The sequence below is a fragment of the Cinclus cinclus genome, chromosome 2 (assembly GCF_963662255.1).
Source record: "Cinclus cinclus chromosome 2, bCinCin1.1, whole genome shotgun sequence".
Lineage (NCBI taxonomy): Eukaryota > Metazoa > Chordata > Aves > Passeriformes > Cinclidae > Cinclus > Cinclus cinclus.
The window spans coordinates 65035572-65061232 of NC_085047.1; the positions used below are offsets into that span (position 1 = coordinate 65035572).

General features: G+C 36.1%; 1 protein-coding gene across 6 annotated transcripts in view; it reads right to left on the reverse strand.

Annotated features, from left to right (window-relative positions):
- Positions 1-25661, reverse strand: part of PCDH9 (protocadherin 9) — a 666436-nt gene that overhangs the window by 532649 nt on the left and 108126 nt on the right. Inside the window, exon 2 of one of the 6 annotated variants that reach the window (XM_062487763.1) lies at positions 25119-25202. The exons of the other annotated variants lie outside the window; for them this stretch is intronic. Coding sequence (XP_062343747.1) covers positions 25119-25202 — 84 coding nt within the window. The remainder of the gene's footprint in view (positions 1-25118; positions 25203-25661) is intronic. 6 annotated transcript variants of the gene reach the window in all.

A 25661-nucleotide genomic window follows, 5' to 3' on the forward strand; every position in this document is an offset into this window, starting at 1 on the left:
GAATTTACACCATATGAAGCTGCTGGTTTCACACCTTATACTCACATTCTAATGCATGTAATCATGGTAACTGACAGTTAATTTGTTTTTAATTGTTAGAATTATATTTTCAAAGAGCTCTTAATGATTTAAAAAATGTTTTCTCCAGCCCATTTACAAGACAAAGGTTTTGATCTCTGCAATTGGAGATTTAACTAAATTGGTTAATTTAGTGAAATTGTTATCCCATTTAAAGGTAGCAACTTTATCTGTCACAACCTTTAGCACAAGAAGACAAATCACAAAAAATTTAACATGATCCAAATGGAAAAATATATTTTTTTCTAAATTAAAAAAAAAAAATATCTAATTTTTTCTATGAAGACCCTCCTTGAGCAGGGAGACTGAAGCAGACGACACATTGTGGTTCCCTTCCAACCTTACCCATTCTGTGATGCTGTGCAATGTATTAAAACAAATTTATAAAAGGAAATCCAAAGAGATTATTATACTAATAATGTTGTGGTAGTAGGGAAATTTAATGCAATCCTTTGCATCAACTCCTTGCAAAACTCCCTCACTTGCACATGATTTTTCTTTTTCAAGAAGATAACTCAGTTTTGAAGATCTGTCTTCAGTTTTGAAGGAATGTGGGCAGGGACAACTCAAACCTTTCCCCATATATCTGCTGTTAGAGAGCATCTGAGTCATCAGGTCAGCCACTACTGAACCATACACCCACACTTTCTGACAGTCATTTGAACAGAACATCTTCATGGCATCAAACAAATGTTTGATTCTTTTGTAACCAGCCTAGCTGGAAATTTCAGAAAGGCCACAATGGCTTGTTTTCATTTGCAATGTTAAGATATCATTTGAACTTTGCATTTTTAACCACAGCAACAAACATCCAGAAAGCATACACAGAAAGCTGTCTTACTGCTTGGATTTTCTCTGCCCTCACTGCCCTCCTCCAACCAGGCACAGCTGCCATGTGGATGACAGCTACAACTTAAATAAACAGAAAAAGGGAAAATGGAAACAAGGAGGCAAAGAAACGTTAGTTTATAGCCTTGCCAGGCTTGCTCCCTTGCCTTTTGTTTTTCTTAGACTGGATAAAACTAGTAACTAATACAGCCTGCAGAGAAAAGAGGAATACTGGGAAAGTGGGGTGGCAAACTGGTCACTAAGGCCACCAGATGCTGCTCTGTATAAAAGTAAGCAAACTCCACTGATGCTAAAATGCATCGTAATTCATAAATTACAGCCCAAAACTAATTACAGTCGGCTGGTACTGTGCTAGCTGTCATGACTGAACCGACTATGTGCTCAAAGGAAGTAACATACTAGCTATAAATTTAATGCTAACTCAAATTTTTTCTTACTCAAACACATCTGAAGATGAGAATCTTCTTAAATTCCCTGTAAAAAACAAATGCAGCACCCGACCTGGGCAGTGTCTGCCCAGAAAAACTGGCTCTAAAATTCAGGGCTGTCCTTAGGATGCCATTAAGCATAAGGCAGTTGTCTTCATCTGCTTTCATGCATCAGTAGCTAACTCATTACTCTTTTGAGTAATTCCTCATATGGGAAAAAAAAAATATAAAGTGTAAATCCGCATCACTGTGCAGCTGTGCTAGCAGTTCTTAGTGACTTAAAAAGAAGCATCATTGACAGGCTTTTAGAGGCAGCTGCATCCTGTACTCTCAGCCTAAGGCATTGCTCTGGGTAGGGCTAGCTCGTGGGAAGGAAGTTGAAAAAGCTGGGGATATGAAGTAACTAAATTACATAAGATGTTTAGGAGGTGAGAGGGCATGAAAATTCAGAGATTGTGAAGCTCTACTGAGCAGACAAAATTGTTTTAATAGAAGAAGCTAGTTGTAGTGTGTGGAAAAAGCAGAATAACAAAATTTATTTTGAAGCACCCAAAATTGGACTTTCCACAGAAATTTGGCTTATTATTTAAGATACCACTTGGTTATTTAAAATACATTTTAGTTTATCTATCTTTTACTTTGTAAACCTAATGGTTTGGGTTGGAAGGGACCATCTAGTTCCAATCTCCCTATAATGGCCAGGGACCTTCCCACTAGATCAGGTTACTCAGAACCCCATTCAGATAGGAATAGCCATTAAATAGAAATAAAAGTCTACCAATTAATATATTTAGCCTCTACCTGTTGCTAAGTATTTCTGTGCGTACAGTAACTTGTGAATATTTATGCTGGGGGAAAAAAAAATAATCTATTCCAACAGTCAACTAAAAGTTGTCATTAAGCATTTGAAATTGGTAACCTTGCTAGAGATATACTCATAAAACATGACCTTTTACTTTTAGGTGAGTCTAGCAACAAATCATTGAATTATGAATAAATAGAGCTTTGATATTTCCAACCTTTTCCCAACCCTTCTAGGCTATATTTATTTCAGTGACTATTATAACATTATTTGTTTACAGTAATTGAACTGAGCAATCAACACAAAAACAATGTGTTTGAGAGCTTCTCCACTTGTGTTCTAACAGTCATTTATTAAATTACACACAGATGTCATTCAACTCCTTGAAAGGACTGCCCTCAGGTTCAAGCCCAGATTACATGTATACATTGGCATTCTATTATTAATCTTTCAGCCCTTTATTTCCTCTTACAATATCAAAATGGATTTTCAGTTTTCCATATTTCAAGAGAATTAATGTAATTTCCTTTGGGATGGCGATCTGGGTGGTAAAACTGAATCTTGATTATAGAGCAAAGTATATTTCTGCTTCTAATTCAAAATCAGTCAGGGAATTTGACATCATAACCTCATTTTTCTGGTTTCTCCCTTTCATTTTGTACTGCTTCAGTCCATCTCAGCATGGCACAGCTACAGCACTAATTTTATGACACCTGTAAGCTTCACCTGTCAACTACCAAAAACAGGAAACTAAACTGAGCAGAGATGTCCAGACTTTAGCACCTTTAACTCAGAAGCAGCTTAAGAAAATCGAAGACATTCGTATTCTCTATTTCAGCTACCAGCAATCTGTGCCAGGAAAGTTGCATTAATTCAAAAGCAATCGTCAAGGCTAGAAAAGATTTCCAAGACCATAAAGTCCAACTATTATCCTAGCCCTGCCATGTTCACCACTAAACCTATCCTAAAGCACCACATCCCCATGCTTTTAACACTTTCAGGGATGATGTCTCCTCTGCTTGCCTAGGTAGCTTGTTTCAATGTCTGACCACCACATAAGTGAAGAAATGTTTCCTAACAGCTAAGCTAAAACTCTCATAATGCAACCTGAGACCCTTTACTCTTGTCCTATGACTTATTAACTGAGAGGAGACTGGCACCCACATGGCTACACTCTCCTTTCAGGTAGTTGTAGAGAGCAATGAGGTCCACCCTGAGCCTCCTTTTTCTCCAGACTAAATAACCCCTCAGCTCTCCTCAGCCACTCCTCATAAGACTTGTGCTCTAATCTTTTCACCAATTTTGCTGTCCTTCTTCAGGCACACATCAGAATCTACACTCAAGAAGATCTGGAAATGTGAAGAAACGTTTAGTGAAAACCTAACTAGAATTTTCAAAAGGTTCTGCAAAGGTTCCTATTGTACTGTTTAAGGAGCTTGTCAGTCATTACATGTACAGATAGAGGACTTCAAAGGTAGTTATTTCTATTTTGAGTTCTACAACCCTTGGAGGATTCACTCTACGCCAAAAGTTATAGTTAAATATTATAACCTGACATCCCCTGATTTGGTCAGTGGTCTCCATTAAAGGACAAGGTGGCACACAATACTAGCAGAACTCCTACAAAACAACTGGCAAGTCCAATCACTTTTATTATAATAATGTTGGATGGACAATCTGACTCTGATGGTAGAATGCCTCATTTTTTTTCCCCCTCCATAAGTCTGCCATGAAATTCTAGCTTGACCCCGAAATGCAAGCAGAATTTAGACATTATTTGATCCATACCAAGTAATGGGGACTCTGAGATAAAGTAGGATTGGAATCCATTTTTACTTCTCAGAAATCACTGGCTTCCAGCTCTGAAATGATAGTTGTGGATCTATCCTAATATAAGGAAATAAACCCCTGATGACTTTTAATGGCTAAAAACATAGAATAACTTTATTCTATCCAGTTTTTATTATTAAATAATAATAATAATAATAAAAAGCCTTGCACTGCCCCCTTTAACTCTAGAGGAAAGACATTTGTACAGGGTTACTAAGCCTAAAAGGAAGAAGATAACATCTCATGTTTCCCTAGGTAACCAAGGGTGACCTCTCGGGCTTCTATCTCCTTGGGTGGCAGCATCACCACAGCCTACCCCTGGGGATGAGAGAACAGCCTGAAGTACTGCAGAAACATTCAAACATTTCACAGAAGAAGAGAAATCTCTCCCAGGGCATAAAGACCCTTGTCACTGAGATATTATGCCTATTCCAAGCTTAAGTCATTGCAATACCTTCAGCAACTGTTACTCAAGCAGTTCATGTCCTCCATGTCCCTCCCAAAAGTTTTAAAAGATATTGAGTCATTTGTTTGTAAACCAAAGTGTATGGATAGGAAGGGACTAACATGTATACTTAAGAGCAGGGTTTTTTTTTTTTTCTTTAGGTAGATTAAATTTCATTCCGTTTTTCCACTCCAATGAATTATGCAGGTTTAGAGAAGTAACAAGTGTTATGGATGCTGCAACATGTATTTAGCCATTTAAAAATAATGCAACATTTCCAATTTGCAGCCCCCAATGTGAATTGGCCCGGCCCTATAATTTAACAGTGAGAGCTTTATTTCCTTGTAGGCATTACTCTAAAAAGAAAAAGTTTCTGTATTTTAAATGTCCATTTAATTTCTTGTCACTTTCCTAGTAAGAGTATCCTGGTACTGAGGTAATGATTTATACAGTGCAAAGCAACTACTCTGAAAAGCAAAATCAAACCTTAGCGCATATTAAAAAAGTAGGGTTTCAAAGAAAAAGAAAAAAATAGAAGACGTTATTAGACAACTTTTAATAGCAGCAAAACCAGGAGACGTTTCCTAAGCTCAACTGAATGTTCTGTGTCTGATACCAGGAGTTATACCAAGAACCAGTCTTACTGGTGAGAGCATTTATGGCTGTCAGGTACCTCAGGAGTATATGTCATTGCAAGTGATACCAAATAGAAATGCTCTTACCCTTTCAGCCCAACCAGCAAATCCATACCTGCACACAGCCACCACCTTGATCTTAGGGTTATTGTTATAAGATATAGCTTCAATTTACTTGGTTTGAGTTGAGAGAAGGCAACAAGTCAAAACTGTACTGTAGGTCACTACAACAGTCTCTTCAAGAACAACTGGAAAAGCTGTGCACCTCAGCAGGCTCTGCCATAGATGTTTTCACATGGAATTAGCCTTCTGCTTCAGTGCCACATGCATTCCAGCTCTCCCAAGCAGGAGTCCTTATCTCCAACTGTAAGCCTAGAGGTATTATCAGTCACATGCCTTATGGTCTTTTTCAGTCCTTGCATTTAAGGCATGAATTGAATCTGCCCCAGGGCATGTGCAAAGTAAGAAAACTAGATTTCTGATATTTCCCTACTGGCACACTAGTATAATGTTAAACCACTCTATTCCTGAGTCTACCTATGCAGCACAGAGGGAATATAAAGCTTAATTAATTCATGTTTGTAGAGCGTGAGCTTCTCAATAGAAGGAGACTGTGTAAGTAGAAATTACTCCTATTAAATCAGGTACTGGGGGAAATGATCACACTTTGTGCACTGAAGCTTGTTTCTCTGTTCTTTAAATAGCAAGAACGCAGGTAGCAACGTCAATGGAGACTGCATTCCTCATCTTACCTTAGTTTGTTCATAACATTCAAGACAAAATTAATTCCCCTGGCACCTGTTCTGGCACTTCATACTGAAGCTTGAGCTGGGGACAGCATCCACTCTTGGAAGTGCAGATATTTCCTAGGTACTATGTGTGGTCTCTGTGGGGGATGAATCAGTAATCCTGGGTGCTTTCTGCTTACAGTCCCACTGACTGGAACGGGCATCTGCTACAAAATTATAGTCTTTTGTTGAAAGCAAAATACTTTGGAACAGGTGCTGGATAGGGGAATATAAGTACTTTGAGGGGGCACAAAAACAAGGCCAAAAGGAATGAAGACAAGAAACCAGAAAAAGAAAACTCAGTATCAGCAGGATAAGATTTACAACTTTCATACAGATAGGTGAACTAAGTATGTAAAGAATTCTAAAATTAGTTATCTCAGTCTGGTAATTTGCGTCAGTGCCAAATATGGAGTTATTTTCAATGTCTGTTAATACTATAATGATGTTTCAAATAAACTGAGTATGAAAAAAATACATGTGTTCCCAGTCATGATTTCAGAGCTCTTGTTTGTGCTGAAACAAGTCACTTAACGTTCCTCAAAATGGGAAACAATAAGATGTGTCTGTTTCAAGTGATGAGAACAACCCGATATATTTTGCAGTGCATTAGCAGAGGCTGTCACTTTTCAACTATGGCACTACCACAGGAAGCACAAAGGTGAGATCCTAAGCATAAATCTTTTTAGCTGCACCATTAATGGTGTGAAAGTCAAGTGAGGGTAAGTGAGGACAATGACCACTTTATGCATCGTCATAGTACTACTTCATGTTTCACCACTTCCTTTATCAGAGCCTATCTCCCTCTTAATGGGGAAAAAACAAAAGGCGGTGAGCAAGAAAATCAAAGAGGAATTTTACACTGTTGTTTCCTTCCTCAATTGCTAGCACCACTCAATAACACTGACCTCACCTCAGCATTATTTTGTTATTTTTTTACCCCTTTCTTATTTTTTTACCCCTTTCTTTTTCACTATAGGCTCCATTTGTATCTGGGGCCTGAGGTGCAATGCCTTGGCGTGTTATTAAAAGCATGAATATGAAGAAATCCCAAGGCAGTAGCTTCACTTGTATATAATTTTTATAATTTCATCAACTGGATATCTATTTTGTGTTTGCTTGTCAGAGAAAGCAGTGTGTGCACGTGCGTCTGCACTTATGTGTCTCTGTGTCTGTGTACATGTAATGATAATGTCCAGTCAAAAATATATATACTTTATCAGCTGCTCAAAATCTAGAAGCCACAGATGTTGTATATAAAGAAAGTGAAGGCTTTATTGGCTGCAACGATAGGTAAGAAGGCAAAAACTAATCTAAGTCTTCATAAAACTATATACTTAAAAGTTCATATTCCACATATGTACACCACCCAACATTTAACTCCTGAAGATTATATTGCTGCTCTATATTATAAAAAAGTATCACATAATTCTGACCAATGCATATGGTAGAAAGCCTGTTAAATCCCCATTAACCTTTCTCTAGCTTCACAAGGAATTTTTACTTAGTCTCTCCAGACCCTACAAATTACTTTGCAGACTTCCTTTCAGCTGTCATCTGAGCAAATGAGAGATGCCACAGAACTTCCAAAGAAGTGAATTTTGAAAGAATTGATCAAAGTTGTGCTGTCTTGAGATAGAATTGGAACACCTTCTATTTGGAATTAGAGACAGATTTCAAATTTGCTTGAGACACATGGTTTTCCACTGCTCATCTCCCCATACCTTAACAAGCATATAGAGCAAATTTATTGGTGACAATCAGAGAAATACTGTAATTTAAAGAAACTTCCCTATGCCTGGATCTCAAGGAGTGCTATAAAGTGCCAGGGAAATGAATCCAACTTCCTCTTCCCCAGCCAAGAAACCCACTAGGAGTGTCAGGGGCTTTTTTCTCTACAGCTCACTAACCTTGATGAGGGCAGCATAACCAAAAACTTACAGAAAAAACTTGGGAGTGGTTTAGTTACAAAAATAAATATGACCTAAGTAAGCAAAAAAGCAAAAGGTTAGTTTAAACATGGAAAGCATCTATGTAGCAGTGTAAGAATAAGTTTCTTCTGACATTGCTACTTTATGCTTGATTGGCTAGACCACAGTCAATGCATTTGCAGAACTTCAGAAGGCCCAGTGCTTTAAACTGAAGGATTTGCATGCATTTAAGAAAATACAGAGCTGCCAAAGCACCCCTGCAAAGTAACTGAATGAATGTATTGCTGCTATCTAAGTTCAGTAAATAGCAGGACATGCTTCTTACAAGAGTGCTACATTTTCACAGTTAGGGAGGAAGTGAGGGAGGAAGCGAGGGGATAAAAAAGAGGAAAACATCCAAACAGGTAATACATGCAAAACAACTCCTTTTTACCAAAGTTCCCTAAAGCAGCCAAAGTATTCAGGAGCCAGCCAGATAATTTAATTTCCTCTCCCATATATCACTCCAAGATATTTTACAAAATAATGAAAACAGAGAAAATATACTTGTGCAACATTGTTTTAAAATTAAAGAAATTAAACAGTACAATAGCTGAATGATTACAATATCATTTTGGGGAATTTTTTTTTTCAGCTTGTTCTAATCTTGTTTGATAGCTAGTATTCACCAGTATTCATGTGTTTTCATCTCCCTTACTCGAGGGGTTCACACTGTTAGGAACAGAGTGGTTTTAGATAAGAAGAAGACTGCCTCATTTTCAAAGAAAAAAAACAGTAAAAGGTTTCCTGACCTCATGAAAGTGATGGGAAAGTTTGCATATAGTAATGAAAGAATTAATAGATTCACTCCTTGGTATACTCTATTGTCAAGATTTTCCACACATAACATCATGAACAATTTTTCAATATATCAGCAGTTACTGTAAAAGGGAAAATGGAGAGGACTCTATGGACTTAGAAAAAAGAAAATGCAGGTCAGGCATTAAGGACAAAAACATCTTTCCAAGAATAAGGATAATGATGCACTGATAAGATTGCATAAAAAGGGACAGCTATTTTCTGCAACTGGAGGTTTTGGTTTTCTTTAGAAGTACGTAAAATATTTATCAGGAAATCTTTGTAGACAGGTGAATCTGGTTTTTGGCAGACAGTTTTCTTGACTGGACGATCTTTTCTGTTTTCTGACAGAGAAAACTAAGGACATACTGAAATACAAGAAAGGAGAGACAGGAAAAGAGAAAGCCATTTTAGTTCAGTAAACATACCCACATTGTTCCAAATCATGACTCTTGAAGATGACTTGTCCACGGCACATGATTCAGAACCTTCTTCAGAATTTATGTGGGAAAAATTTAAACCTATGTGCAAAAGCCTAGATGCTGTTACAGCGAATAGAGTTATCTTGTGGGATTCAAAAGATCTGCATACTACTCCTGTTGCTGCCCTGGACCTTAAAGTGATTCTGGTCATGACACTCCACTTGACTCTGACTCATTTTCACAGTTCATAAAATAATATTCACATTCTTATTCATGTAGTTCTAGATCTCTCGGTGCAAATCCCAAGAGAGAGCTACATATTATTATATTGTTATTGTTGCCATGTGGCTATCACTAATATTAACATTAATTATTTTAACCTGTCTTGGCTGACACAACTTTTAAATCAAGATAATCAAGCATCTTTTAAAAATGGACACACATGATGAAACTTTATGCTTTTCATCATTCATTAAGATAATGTGAAAATATAACCATAACAGTGCTGTCAATTTAAGGATTTTATGTGTGTTTTTAACTTAATTTCAATAGCAGTGCAGTTTCTCCCTCATATGCATTGTTCCATTCAAAATCTAAAAATTCTGAGTAATACAGAAGTCATATACATTCCATTTAATGATGAAACTAAAATATTCCACAAAAATATGTCTTTTGACAACTTCATCTACTGGTGATTCACTCACCAACACTACCAATAAAAAAATAATCACTGCTAGCAAATGTATCAGGAAACTGATAGTCAACCCCCTGTTAATTTTCACAAATTCTCTGCAGAATAGTTTTATTCCTGGACAGTTAGAACTAGGCCTATCCAAAACTATATTTTCAACAAACTTTAGGAGTTAAAAGTATTCTCTAGAAGCATTTTTTCTGCACACACCTTCATTGTAAACTAGCAAATTTTAATAACATAGGCATGGGTCACTCCATGACAGTTGGCTTCATTGGCATCAGTAATCCCAGGAACATTTAATTTCATTGTACAAGTCTTTCCAAGCAGCTCTTACATGAAGTAATCTAATTTTTATTCTAGCTTGAGCCAAAAAGAAAGCAAATTGTTTTTTTTTTTTTAATTCTGCTGCAGATAATTGGCTCTTGTTATAATCTCCTGACTTTGTCCTTTAAAAGACAGCTTGATGTGCAAAGATTTAGGAATCCCTTGGATAGTACCTACTAGGTGTAACAGCTTCATATCTGATATATCTACACACAACCTTACAATAATCTGTTAAGGCAATCCAATCAAATGATATATTTTATGAGGTCTTCTGTTTCTTAAATACTCATGTCTGCAACACTTTTCATCAAGTCCATAAGCTGCAGCTGGCATCCCATTAGTATAAAAGTTCCCTTTCTAGCAGTACAAGGAATCTCAGAGGGGGAAAAAAAAAAAAATGCCAGCATCTATCTTGTTGCTTCAGAAAGGTGTCTACCACTTTTAATGATTACAAGTTTACTGTACATGGTCCAGCCTTGTGGCAAATCCGATTTATTATTCTACCACTGTATCTCACAGTTAGGTAAAAATTCTTGCTTTTGAATATAACAGTTTTGGCTTGGGATGACTCATTTGTAACACATGGTGACTTTTAACAAAAACTTGTCCTTCCACAGTACTGAGATGTAAGTGGACTTAAAACATAGGTAAGTGGTGGCCTTAGTGAACTGAAGATGCAGTACTTTACTCATTGAAATGACAAGTGCACAGATTAATAACTAATGTATTATTAATGCATATTTATTTCCTCTGCTGTATTCAGTTTTATAGCAGGATGCATAATTAATGTACTATTTTAATCATGCTATAATAACAAAAGTCTCACAAAAGCAATACACAACTGGTTTTGTGCAGTTACTGATGTCGAGTGGGAAGCATTTTCATGTCAACTATAAATAAATAATTAGAAAGATAAACAAAATGCATGTCACTAGGCATTATTAAGGCAAAAGGTCTTTCTATAGTTTTGTTAAATACCAACAAGAGACACTATGAGGTTTTGTTTCTGTTGTTTGCTATTAAACACGCCACTTGAAAGAGAATGGATTGGAAAAACTCAGCCACTGAATTACTGCCCTGGCCTTCTTATAAGGTTTGATGTGCCTCAGTAGTTTATTTCTCATAAACTGTTCACCCAGCAATGGGGAATGCAAACTGACAAGAAAAATGGTTGGCAGAGGGGAAAAAAAAAAAAAAAAAAAAAAAAAAAAAAGAGGGGAAGGGGTGGTGGACAAAAGCATTGATTTCTCTAACTGGAGAATTCAAGTCTACGTACTCCAACAACAAAATGCATGGGTAAACAAGAAAAAGCACCAGCCCCAGGACTGGCAGTCCACTGTGACTCATGGTAAAGCAAATGCAAGCTTTTGGCATTTTCTATGATGTGCTTCTGCTCTTGTAACAGGACACCTCTGTAAAGATCTGCACTGAAGTTTAGTTATGTATCCCCAAACTGAAATGCTGCACTGGTTTCAACTGCTATTCCCCATTGTCTACTGACGCTATTTCATTAAATATTTTATTTATAAATAATGACCAGATTATATAAATGCATCCACTTAGCATCAACTGTATCATTACTACATGATAAGAAATCTCTCTAGTAACAACAATAGACTGGAATTTTTTAATCTTCTTAATTGTATAGGTAAATATTAAAAAAAAAAAAAATCAATAGCATTCTAATACATTAAAGTGACATCAGCAAGGTCCTTTAAAATCCCAAACCAGCAATAACCAGGAGATCTTTTGTCCTTCCCAAAAGCAGTAACTCCAAAAAATAGAAAATAGTCTGCTTGCTATGTGAGACACTGATATCTCTGTTTCTTATTGTATTCTGTTTTCATTATGGTTGTTTGGACATTTACTTAAGTGCATGACACAGCATAACACAAAAATGAGTGTTGATTCCAGTGGACTGCTATAGAAACGTTCATGTCCATGGCGCAACCTCAGCAGCAGTGAAAAGGCTGCAGAGTTCCTATATTAAGGAGCAACAAGAAACTTCTGCTCATTATAGATTATAATGTGGGCAGTTCATCTGCCACTTGTATGTATTACTTTACATAGAGATTGTGATTCTGGTTAAGATCTATAAAATTACAACCAAGTAGCCAAGCTGAATCCCTCCAAAGTCAGTAAAGCCTGAAAAGACACCACAGAAATAAAGAAGAGAGACTGTTATAGGAAGAAGCATGAACAAGATAAATCCCAGCTTTGGCATAGCACAGGTTCATGCATTTCTTTGCAATCAGCTGTGCCAAACACGCAAACATCTGTCTTTTTCACTTCAACCATAAATTGCCAGGTTTGAACATTCAGTTTCAGTGGCCAGGTATGTAATGTCTTTTACTATTATCTTGGTCTTTTTTTTTTCTGTTCTCCATGATTTTCCACTGTGTCCATCATTCACGAACTTTTAAATTCCCCTCAAGCCTTTAATCTCTACATGCAAACTATTCATGTTTTTGTTCATTTTCTACAAGAATTTTTCTTGGGTTACTTGCATGGAATGGGATAAGAAGCATATAAAATTTAAAAAGAAAGCTTCCAAAGATATACTTTTGAGAAAAAGTAGTATCACTTGGGACTGCCTGCATTTGGGATGGTTAAAAGGATCAACTAAAAGTATAAGTTAATGGAGAGAAATTAAAACACATTAAGTTATATGTAGATGCTCTCATTCTGAATTAAAATACTTATTTTTTGTAGTTTAATCCTCCCTTAAGCACTCCACTTTTCAATAAGTTTCCATATAGGGGCTTAATGGTCCTTAATTTTGCTGCATAACTTCATACTTTTAGTTGTTCTCCCACACAGAATTGCCATAAGGTATCTAACTACCACATTTGCTTGGTGACTGCAGTTAGGAACATAGAAAGCATGTCTAAGTGCTGCCATTTATAACAGCATTAATTTGAACCTCAAAACTAATAACACAGAAATATTAATGCAAAATTATGGACACTTCAAAGCTTCTTTCCAAACCTGCATAACTTTTTAGAACAGTTATCTTTAATAAATGATCTCAAAACGTTTTGGAAAATATGAAAATACTGTTGTTTAGATTCTTATGAGGAAAGCAACAAAATTCTGAGTGAAACCTATAAAGGAGCTTCACATCATTCAGATCCTCCAAGTTGGTCACATCCTGAGCAAATGCTCCAAATGAAAGACACACCACTCTATATTATAAATGCCTTTTGAATGAAACTGGCTGTGGTCACAATTACTTGCAGCTAAACTCACTACTGCTTCTGGATTCAGTGCCTTTGCAGAGCACCAATCCAGACAAGCTACCCATGGGATTTCAGCACAAGGATGCTTACTCTGTAAATCTAAACAGGATAAAGTGCAAGGTGGACTGCTCTTCCAAGATAGAAATGCTTCCAAAAAGACCCTGACAAAATCCCTTAGGCTCATTTGGAAATTTGAGAAATGGGAAGCTACACCACCAAATGTCTAATTAAGATGAAAACCATGAAATATGTTAACAAGTATGAGTAAAATGACTGCTAAACTGTTGAGAAGTTGATGATGGTATAGCAATGTTTTCCAGGCTTACTGAAACCCAGTCCAGATTGAAAGAACAGTGCATTCTGGCATAATTAGATCTCTCTCAGACTGTCTTTCAGGGAAAAGAAATAAGGTGTTCAGTTCCACAACTCAATGACAAGAACTATGGGATATAATTGGCACTGTCACCAGCGATTTCAGACCCATGAGCTTACTGATTTGGGAATTGTGAGGCAGAGATTAGATAGGAGAAAATATAGTCTAAGAAGAAAAAATTAAAAAAAAAAAAAGGAATAAAAAAAGAAAAAGGAATGGGAACAAATGCATTTAAAGAAATGTGGGTTTGTTTTGGCAGGGGTGAGGACTTGAGACTATGGAAGAAAAGAAAAAATATATTGCCTTAGTTATGCAGAGGGCAGCAAAAAGAAGAAAGATTAGAGTAAGGTTATGGTCCCAGTAGGCAGGAGGGATAGTGAAGTTGTAAATGGAGACAGAAGGGAGGCAGAGGAGAGGGTCTGAGGGGAGAGATAAGAAATGGTTTATGTTACAACAAATATAAATGTCATGCACTTCTCTTCCCCCCCTTTCAGCTTAACAAGTGTTCTGAACTACAAGAAACATGGATGGTATCAGGAAGGTAAGGTCTTCCCAAGGGACTACTGACATAGCACGATTATTTCTTTTACCTCCCCAGCACTGACAAGTGCACTTCTATAAACAATGTTCTGCTCATAAATCATCTAATTTACACTTTAATAATTCAGATGTTTCAGCAGATATTTGCCCAAGAAATATTTACTGTAGATGCTGAACAAAAAAACAAAAAACACAAAACCCCATAAAAAGAAAATCAAGGAAAGAAGAATTTTCAACTCCAAAGTTATGAATGGGAAGTAAACAGACACATCACTTCCGATGTACTGCATGAATGGACTGCATAAGAATGATACAAATATCTACCTATACAGACAATAAACATTTTCATATTTGCTGAACATTTTGCGACAATGTTCAAGTGAATGCAAAAGCAGTTTAATCTGTCCTTTTCCTCTTCCTATTTCACTCTGGGCTCAGTTCACATTCCTCCTGACCTGCAGGTACCAGAGTTCATCGACTGCACAGAAAGTATATTTAGCTTGCTCAGCCACAAGAAAAGTACGGTTTGTCTTCTGTGGACCTGGCAAGCAGCAATAGCTCACAGAGTGAGACAGAGCAAAGGATGGGGACTTGAACCTGGGGGTGAGGGAGAAGGTACTGCAACTTGGATTTTGCTGGGACCCACAGTAGAGAGGACTTTTTTCCTATAAGTGTCAAATGTGCATTTGCAGTTCTGCACTTGCACAGTTTAACCCTCCTTTCCCCATCATAATCAGTTACTCCAGAGTTGATCAGTATGTACAAAGAAGTACATTTGAGCACCATTAATAGAGTTCATTATGGTTGTGCTTCAAATAAAGGTGAAAGGTGGAAAATATAAAGGTAGCTCTCAATTCTAAAAACTGTTCTGCTGCTTTCCTTTTATTACTATTTCACAGTTTCTTTTTCTGTTCTCTTCTTTCAAATTCCAATAGCACAGTTAGTATGTAACGTAGTGTTGCTGAAATGAACATTTCTGTGATGCTTCTTGTTATAGCGATAGTTTTCTCTCCACTGATGTTTTCTACTAAGCAAGCAGAGAGAAACAAACCCAGTTTTTAAGCCATGAAAAAAATCAATCAAGAAAACAATAACACTTCTGATGTTTTGAAAATGAACTCACCTATATCTGGAATTATAGTGTACTTACAGTATACACACAACCATCAATCAGCCTCTCTCTTAACTTTTAATAACTTTCCCCAGCCCTTACAGCTTTTTTACCTTAGAATGATTCTGTTAACATCCTTAATGTACAGGGAAATTTATCAAGGTGAGATCATACACAAGCATCATTCATTATGTAGCTTTAAGTAAGGGGATATCCTTTACCACTCAAAATATTTTGTCTTCAAATAATGCTGGTTCTTAAGTGTCTTGTAAAAAAAATGCAATCCACTACAACTGAAGGGGAAGTACTGAATTAATACAACATCTTGTAAAACTGGCAGAGAAAAACTGGGACAGGAGAAAGTTACCTTGAATACTCTAATGACTGTCATAATTTTCAATGCAAGTCTCTCCTGGCCATAAGAGACTTCATTTTTAAATACTAAGAAGCTCACTCATGGGAGAGACCTCTTCATTTCGACCATGCCTCCACGTTCCTCCAAGATTCCATGTTCATTCAAGCAAAGCAGAGCTACAGCAGAAATGGGACTTAGTTTCCTTTAGGAATCTGTCTGCTCCTATGTCTGTTTAAAGCCATCTGTCACTCATAAACTTACATGGTAATACTCTATTTTTTTGAAAAAAATGCCATCCTTTTAAAAAACACACAAAGGATCTTATGAATACTTTGTTGATCATTCAGGATTATTACAGGCATCTATCCAAACAGAAATTTCAGAATAAAGAAACTATCATGTTCTAAATAAATGACAAATATTTATAATTACCAGCCAAGTTCCAACCTCCTACTGCCCACAGAAGATGATTCTATCCAATATATGCCTATTGGGTCACGAGCACCTCAACAAGAGTTAGCCTAAAAGTTCAAGACTAGACTTTTCCCACAGTTAATGGAAGCAGATACCAAGACATTACAATTCTGCAATCCTAAATTCCTACCCCATAACAGTGTATATGTCTGCATCCTGCCTTGTCCTAAAAGATCACTTCAAAATTCAAAGAGATTTAATACCCTTGCAAGACTTCAGACTACCTCCTAAATTCAGTTATTGTCTGCACCTCTGCTGACGTCTGAGAAAGGGTCAGACAGACAGATTTCTCCCAGAGACGTTGTCACCAAAGCATGCAACAAAATTATTCTGTATTTAGTTCTTAAAGTTGATTATTTAAACTATGTTAAATCTCTGGTAGTCATAATTCATTCGGAAGGGAGTTAAGTTAAACCAAATCAAGGCAATTTTTATTCTGAATGAACATCTATATAAGGACTTAATTAGGTTCAAATAATCCACTTTACATTCATTTTTACAGATTAATTCTCCTGAACATTACCATGTAAATAAGCTTCCACTGAACTAAATGTAATTTCAGTAAATTATTACCAAAATTTGATTCAGTTTCAAATAGGGACTGTGTTTTGGTACGCAATTTCTTGTTAAACTTTGACGTTTAGGAAATATCACACAGAAAACATGGCACTAATCCATTAAAACGTCACTAGTAAACTGGCTGGCTTTTTTTTTTTTTAACTGAAGTGATACTGTTTTTAAAGGATTAGTCATATAAAATAATATTTTAGGACTATCACAACAAAAATAGGTGCGTAAGTTTTTGCAGCCGATATATTTTTTTTTCCTTTTTGTGCTATAAAATGCTATCTAGACCACAAATGGGGAGCATTATCAGATAGCCCTACATAGTCAAGACCTTATTCCAGCTCACCCTTACCTTGTTAAAGTAGCAAAAAGCCAGACCCAAAAGAAAAACAAAGTTAAACTTGACTATTCTTGAGTAGAGGCATTTTGAATATAAAGCTTTAATTTAAATTAATTTAATTTAAAACTTACTATTTGGAAAAAATCCATCAATATATACTATATATATATATTTTTTAAAAATCCGCAGTTAACTTTGTTAGAAATAAGCAAGGATACTGTATCCTATTGAGAGAAAAGGAAAAAAAAAAATAGTGAGACTGAAAGGTTCCTCATGCATTTAAGAATTCTTTCTTTGTTTTCATGGGAGCATGATAACCTCACTCATAGAAGCAGAAGAGGGTAATAAATGTGGCCTCAATGTCCAGTTATATCATAACTTTCCAAGTTTAATTCGAGGCAATTCATGTACCTCACTTTCCCAACATGCAGACTGTGGCTAACTATGGAATTCCTTTACAAAGTACTCTCAGATTTTGGCTGAAAAGCATTTAAGGAAAAGAGAACATTGTATTATTATTTTATTAATAAGGATGAAACACTGAGAGTGATGTAACCAACAGATACATGCTTAAAATTCAGCACAAGAAAAATCATGCACAATGACAAAAGTGCAAACATTAAAATCAAAGCCTAAAATCATAAACCCTCTTACCTGTCTTAAAAGCAATGACCCTGATACTTCTTCTAGATTTCAACAAAATGCATTACAGAAAAGCTTAAAGGGGAAAGGGACTAGAGGTTTAAGGAAATTATGTTCCTCTCACATGAATGGATGATAAATATATTAATACTAGAGCATTCACCTCCAACTGACTGCTTGGAAACTGATGAAACATTATAAACAAAAAGGTCATTGCAGCCAAAAAATTAGGTGGATTCCCAAGATGGAGTAACTAAACACAAAAAACCCTCAGTAGTGAAATAAAGAGCTGTAACATAAAATTTCTCTCAAAATAATTGTCTTTGTTGCTGAGCTGGCTTTATTCAAGCCAAACTACAGGCAGAATTATGTGTATGGGGCAAAGGCTAGGACACTAAATGACATCAGTGTCTGTGAAGAGAGAGTTCAGCACTTTCCATCCTTCACCACCCCAAAACAACTATCAGACAAGGAAAAATAAAAATTAATCTCAACTCCAGAATATGAACTTAAATTAGGCAGATAGCAGTAGTATAATGTGTATTATCACAGGTTTAGTGCTATGAGCACCTTCAGGGATTTCTCATGTCAAAGGCATAAGAGGATCTTGGGTATATTTTTACCCAACGGAGCAGAGGTCTCCTTGGCTTACAATAATGGATTTTTGGAACTGCTTCCTTAAAGCTGCTAAAAAAATGCTTTCCACATTACTTTATTCTACATTATTTTTAAGAGACACTAACATTAATATTCACATTAATACTGTGAAACACAAATTTCTCTGGGAAGAATGCAAGGCTATCATCCCCATGGTCCCTAGTCCATCTGCATCCATCATTATTTTTTGCATTACTTGATGATTGAGGACTTTGAGGGCAGGGGATGCAGGCAGGAAAGTGGGAGTAAATACACAATTATGGTTTCATTCCAAATTCATAGTAAAATAAATTTCCCTCTTCTCCTGGCCCACATCCACAGGTCTTCTCTAGAGCAGAGGTGTGATTTCGCCTGGTTTGCCCTCTGTCTGACCTACACAAACAGTTTATGTCTGAAGCTCAGTAAGGAACAAGCTTTAGCAGCATTGCAATTACTGACATACCCCCATAATATTTCTGCATTAAAAACATACTCTGCCATTTTCTCCTCCAGTATTTCAAAATAGTCTATTCCTCTAAGTGTACGTGCCACAATCCTTTGTCTGATCTATGACCTCTGCAAATTTAAAAAAATATGCCACTTTTATCCTTTTTTGGTGTCACTCAAGTGAAATATTTCTCCTTTAAAAAAAAAAAAAACCAAAACACATTTTTTTCCTCCTAAGCAGGTTTCTCTAAAGTTAACTGACACAACCTATAGCTCGTCACACAAAGTAGAGGGAAAAGCATGAAGGGACCTGTGGTGAAAACAACAGGTCTGTGTGGAGCACAATATACGAGGCTGACACTGGAAACTGGATAACATTCATGTTTGTCAGTTGCAAACAGAGAAAGAGAGACAAGCGTAAGGATGATAACTTAAAACACACCTAAACCTTTAATTTACCTTCTTCTAAGAACAGAAGTTAAAAGTAAGTTTGACACCTTGTTCTATTGCCTGTTCTCACTCTCAGGCAATAAATGAACCAATGAAATATAATGATGGGTCAGTCTGAGCTGTGACACTGCATCCTGCCAATTATATACCTCAGACATACTCTTATGGGGAATTTAAAATTACTAATGCATTTTTAAAAAATACATCAAACAATATTTTAAAGTGGGTTTTGTTAATCTCACACATTTTTGCTTTATCTGATTATCTGTATATCATGAAGTAATTATTTTCTTTCTAAAAAAATATCTGTATGAAAAAGTCTAAATTAAAATATCTTGCATTCTCACAGCTACTCTTATACCATGTTCATAGCGGGTTTTTTTCTCACTTAATAACTGCTTTCCTTTGTTCACAGGTCCTGCTGGAAAGTAAATAAACCGTATAACACTTATAAAGTTTTGACTGTGAATATCTCACTCACTTTGTAGGAGATAAAATAAATAAATAAATAAGTCACTGAAGAACCTCTTGAAAGTAAACCCCATGTGATTTCTGTGCTAAGGAGATGAACTTGACTCTTTGATATCGATTTAATGACAATTAATACAGACAGTCTTTCCTTTAAAATTTTCAATTGTGTAGTGCTATGAAAATTTAGACTTATATGTCTTTGAACTACCTACACAACAATTACTATGAATTTTAATGTAATACAGTAATGAACCACAATTCTTTCATGTTAAGACTTTTGCATAGCGTGGTGTATAAACGCCCTGAATTAAACTACAAAACACACACAGGAATTAAGCATTATTATTCCTGGCATACAAATAAGGGAACAGGCACTGCAAAATTGGCTTGCAGAGTTTAATATGCAGGTTTCATTCCAGAAAGGTGTTATGGCAAGTAGTGGGATTTAAACATGTGCTTAAAATTTAACATGCCCTAAACACCTTCCTGGGTGAGTCCTAGGTGTGTGTCAGTGACAAAGCTCTAACACAAAATTTTGGCTGTCAGCCTTGAGCTCCCAGGCATTTGTGCAATGAAGGTAAAGCACTGGCTTAGTGTCTGCGTATGGTAAGCACAGGTATTGTTCAGGAGACAGTAAAAAGCATGAAAGGATAAAGTCTGGCTTATAAAAGTAAGCACCGTAGCTTCTCCTTGGTTTTGAAAAACAGTAAGTCAGATTTCATCCAAAATCATGATCTCTCCCTCTGTTCTACATTTGTCTCCCTATTCTTCCCCTTGCCTTTTATTCTCTTTAAAAGCTGCTAACATCAGCTGCTTCTTTGTGGATTTTTCTTTTTGCTTCATTGCCTACAAATTGCTCTAAGCTCTTCATTCCCTATGAACCTGTTCAGCTGGAGGAGAGCAGCTGTACAGATGGCTGTTCCTAGTACACCTCTGGAAAATGTATAGCAAAATGTTAACAAGACATATACCAAAGTTTTTGTCTTCTGAAAATCTGAGTGGGGATACATATTTGCATATGTTTAAACCTGCAAGCAACTAAGCAAACATATATTGGGAAAGATAAATAACCATTAAAATACTTGGTACATTTCTCCAGAGAGCACAAAGTCTAAAATTTGAAGTCTCTGATTTACATCCCCCAGGGTGATGAAGGATGTCTAACCATGTCAACTGGAGTGGAAAAATGCTGCATGTCAGCACAAGAAGGCCTGATTGCTATAAACCAAATGTCTCTTCAGTTCCTTGCTGCCTTAACCCTCTCCCCTACACAAGAAAAATGTCCACTCAACTGACTCTCATTCTTCAAGTTTTTAGGCTCCAGAGATAATGAGTTCTAGTATACATTTTACCTCAAAAGATCTACTTCCAGAAAAAGCATGGTTGTTTTGTTTTTCTGGTTTTGTTGAAGCAATCAAAAATACTAAGATGAGAATCTTGATTACAAGTGTCTAAATAAAAGACAAACTTCTGCAGAGTATGAGAGAGAATATGTAAAGAGGAATAGTTTTGAGTTTTGTTTGAAACTCTCCAAAAGGAGGTTTCTACCTGAAGATAATAGACCCTGAGTTTCCAATCAAAATCTCAAAGGAGGAGATGGAAAATTTGCTACTGACCTCTAAGTGCTGTGTCTAAAGAATGGGATTCCTTTTCCTCAGACACAGACCTGCTACTTCAAACACATAACATGCACAAGATAAATCATAATTTCTAATGGTGATGTTATTGCTGTGCTTTATGGGTCTACATGAAAATGCTGGATAAAACAAACTATAATAAAGACGTAACCCCAATGACTGTAGTGGCAACCTTAGTTTGCTTTAGCGGAAGTGGTTTCACATTTGCCAGATATTTAAGTATCTTCTTATATACTTCCTTAATGGAAGTTTTAATTAGAACAATGGAAGCTTAAGTTAAAACAATATTGTGATGGCCTTAGAAGATTTGGCAGCAAGGAAAACATCTTGGTTTTGTTCGTTTTTTTTAACAACTTTGTCTTGGAGAAGCAAACCTGAGAGTAGCTACAATGAAAAATCCAAAACATAAAAATTATTCAATTCTGATCCTTCAGCACTATCATAATACAGTTTTTCAAGCCCTTTTCTTCCCTTTCTTCTTGTTTTCCATTTGTTCTCCAGTTTTGAAGCAATGCTCCCCCACTGGCCTCTCCAAGCTGTCAAGGACAAGGGGAAGGAAGCAGAGGCATTTACGCCTCCTTCCCCATACTAACTGTTTGCCCTTCACGCTGACATCAAAACATCTCAAACAGAACACTTCTGAGACAAGGATGGGACCCAAGTTAGCCTGGAGGCTCTGAAGGAGGTAACGCATTATTTATTCTATGACTAGAAACTAGAATATTTGGAGGTCCCAGTACACCTGGCAGATCCTACTGCTACAGACTTCACCCTGGCCAAAGTGTTCTTTGGTCTTGGGAGCTCTGAAGAACTCCACAAAGCCCTGCTTACTCTTGTCAGAAATGTTTAATGATGTAAGGATACTTGAAGAATCATAAAAGTCTCAAAGATCATTGCAAGATTTTGATATAGTCCATCAGTACTGGATAAAATGGCATTTCTAAAGTTGATGTCATCCAGCACTCACACTGTAGATAATAGGAGATTACACTACAATCTGAAAATCAAATAAAAGCCAAGGGCAAACCTCTGATAAAACACAAAATAATAACTATGGGATGGCTCATTAACCTCCAAAGTTCCTAAGAGGTTGGAGATCTCTGAAATGTGTGTCCTTCTGCAGTGCCTGCAAGCCCAATATGAGATTTAATGAGTCCTCTGTATCAACAAAGAAAGAAATGTTCTCTCATTTAGGATTTGTCTAGCTGTCTTTTTACTGCTCTAAAAATACAGTTATGCCAGAGACTTAACTGCAACTTTGCAGAACAGTCTCCTCTTTCAGTAAAATTAATAAGGCCACCAACTTTTTAACAGTTAAAAATGATTTTATGAAGTAGGTATAAAAACTTACATATTAAATTTATTCTAGGATTCATTTTTATCACTATTTTCTGCAAGAAAAACAAAATCAATAAGAGAAAGGATTTTTTAATGTGATCAGCAGATCTTAACACTTCAAAGGACTGAGGTTTACTTCACTGAATTCTAGCTCATGACAAGAAAATCTTCTTAAGATGATGATTTATGCACTGTTAATTCCAGCCATAGCACGTTCAATATCTACTGTAATAGTAATTGTACATACAGCTTGATATATTTATTTCTCAGAATTTTGTTGGATAGTTACAATATCAAAATGAGACCAAAAAAATGCAAAAGACTATAAAAGCAAAGAAAACAATCTGTTACATTAAAAAAAAATATTGAAAAGTAACTGCTGTGGGAATGGGTGTTAGAAGAACACCCTGTGAGTGTAGGTGGAGAAGGATTGCAATCATTTCAGCCCTTCTCAAAAATACTGAAAAAATATTGTGGTCCCAATACTATGGCCTAGATGGGTTACTCCTAATTTCCAGACTCAAGGTAAACCCCTGCGCTGCCTTTTTCTAAGCATGGCCAAAAAGAACCACAGAACTGGTGGGATTTATTTCATTTTCTTTGCAAAAATCTGGCCATAACAAGTGTGGTCAACATCACATTATCAAGAACAAACTACTGCACAAAACATAATGGGAGCTCTGGGTTGTAGTTTTTCACAGGATTTTTAGTCTTCAACAATTTCCTCTTTAAAACTGAAAAATTCAAAATTAGAGGTTACTTGATGCATCCGTGCATATAAAACTATTATTATTACTAATATCTAGAGCTTAAGGTTGATAAACAGAGAGAGAGGAAAATGTAATTTTATAATGGAGGAAAATAGTTTATTGAAATTAATGTGTTTGAGTCAGAGAACACTGTTTACACATGTACTGTAGTACATACTGGATAGTTACTTGTCCCTTTAAAAAATCTTAGGTTTTAAGTTAATTGCCAACTAACTTTTGCATCAAGTTCTACTGCAAGATTTAGGCTGACTCAAAAGCAAAGATTTCTTTTCTGCACCAGGTTTCAGCATTAGCTAAATTTTACCTATTTACACAAACCTGCAATTTAATCATCAGATAAATGCAGAAGAGTTTCACTACTAATGACACACAGCCTAATAAAGACACACGTAAGATTTAAGAAGAATGGAGGACATGCAAAAAGTTTTCTTCTGCTACACTGCCCTCAAATAAACATGAAATCTGTGACCTTAATTAGGTAGGTAATTTTCAGTTATCCTAAGCCTGATAGGACTCTTGCCTCCACTCACTGCTAAGATTCAGTGGAAAGATTATACATTGTCTGGAAGATGGTAAAATAATGTGGTAAATATGGCATCAATGGAAGGCTTAATACAGTATATTTTATGAAATACAAAGTCATAAAATAAAACAGTTATTAGTTGCTTGGGGTTTTGTTTTGGGGTTGTTTTTGCTTTGTTTGCCTGTAATTTTATGCTAGTCAAAACAGTATTTAATTAATAGAATGATGAAAGCTACAGCCTCCATACTCTAGCATATGTTGTCAGCTCTTTCAGGTTTAGCTCGGGAAGGCTGATTTCATCCTTGTGTTATGTGAGGCTGTGATAAGTTACTATCATCTACGCTCAGAATTACCTGTCTGATGATGCTAACAAACAGCATGGATTTTAGGTGCCCAAGGCTCTAACAGCATTTCACTGGTTTCACTTGCTGTGCTGCCTACAGCAAATTAGCACCTGACATACCCAACCAAGCAACAGCAAGCAGTTCATAGGATTCAGACAACAAAATTTTAAAAATAAATTTAAAACAGCCCTGTCTGCTGGCAATAACCTTATGCTATTTAGATATTGCTGACTTAAAGGTATTTTTCACATCTTGGACTACATTTACAGTCGCTCTAAAATCTTACATTTTCTATTCCTTAGAAAATACTGTAGCTACATTTTAATCTATTGAAATCTCACAAATAATTCAGATATCTTTGCCATAACATTTGGTTATCGCAGGTTTAGCAAAAATGTCTGCCAATGCTTATGGTACCCTAATAGCCTTGGCATTATTGATAATCTGTAATACAACAAATTTTTTCTTCTAAGTTGTCTGGTTACAAAACACAGAGTAATTTACAAGAGTATCTGATTTTCTGTGTTCTTTTACTGATATATCCAATAAAAGCATTGATAAATTCATCCTGAAGAAAATATATTCTAAGTTGAAAGGTTCAACTTAACTCCTAGATGTACACTTTCATGTCATTTTCTTGCTATACACACACAGCAAAGCCATATCTCTCCTCTGGTCCTTTAAGTTCCCTAATGCAGGTTTAACACATTTTCAGCACTGTAAATCTCAGCCTCCTGCAGTCAGATAGCTTCTCCTCCCTGTGACTAATAGTAAATAGTAGTAGTAGATAGTATTTACCATCACATTCAAGACTCTTGTCCCACGTAACAAAAAAGTATATGGTTGGTTGTCAACATTCCCATTCTTTGTCCCATAGGTAGCCTGCAAATTGCAAGTAAAATGGTAAAACCTTACCTCTCTTGAAGTGCTTGAGAAAATTTTAAAGACTCTGAAAATTCCCTATCTGACCACTCTTAACTGCTTTAAACAATCTTCAGCCATTTCCAGGTGTCTTGTCCCAGGGAGAACATCTGCTAAGCACCTATTTTTTTTAAGTCTGCTCCTGGTGCAATTTAAGGAATTATATTTAAAAAAAATAATTCAATTTAAGCAAGTCAAGGGGAATAAGTACAAGTTAATTCTGAATGAGGTAAGATTGCAATGTAAATGTTCTTGTCAGATTAATTTTAACATGTCCATGTTAATATCATGCTTCATGCTGCTTTCATGCCTCATGGTAGAACAGGCAAGACTGAAAATTTCTAAATGAAATAAAGTTATTCCAGATTATAAAAGGTGCCCTTTTAGTAGACTAGAGAATCAGGAACATTCACACCATCA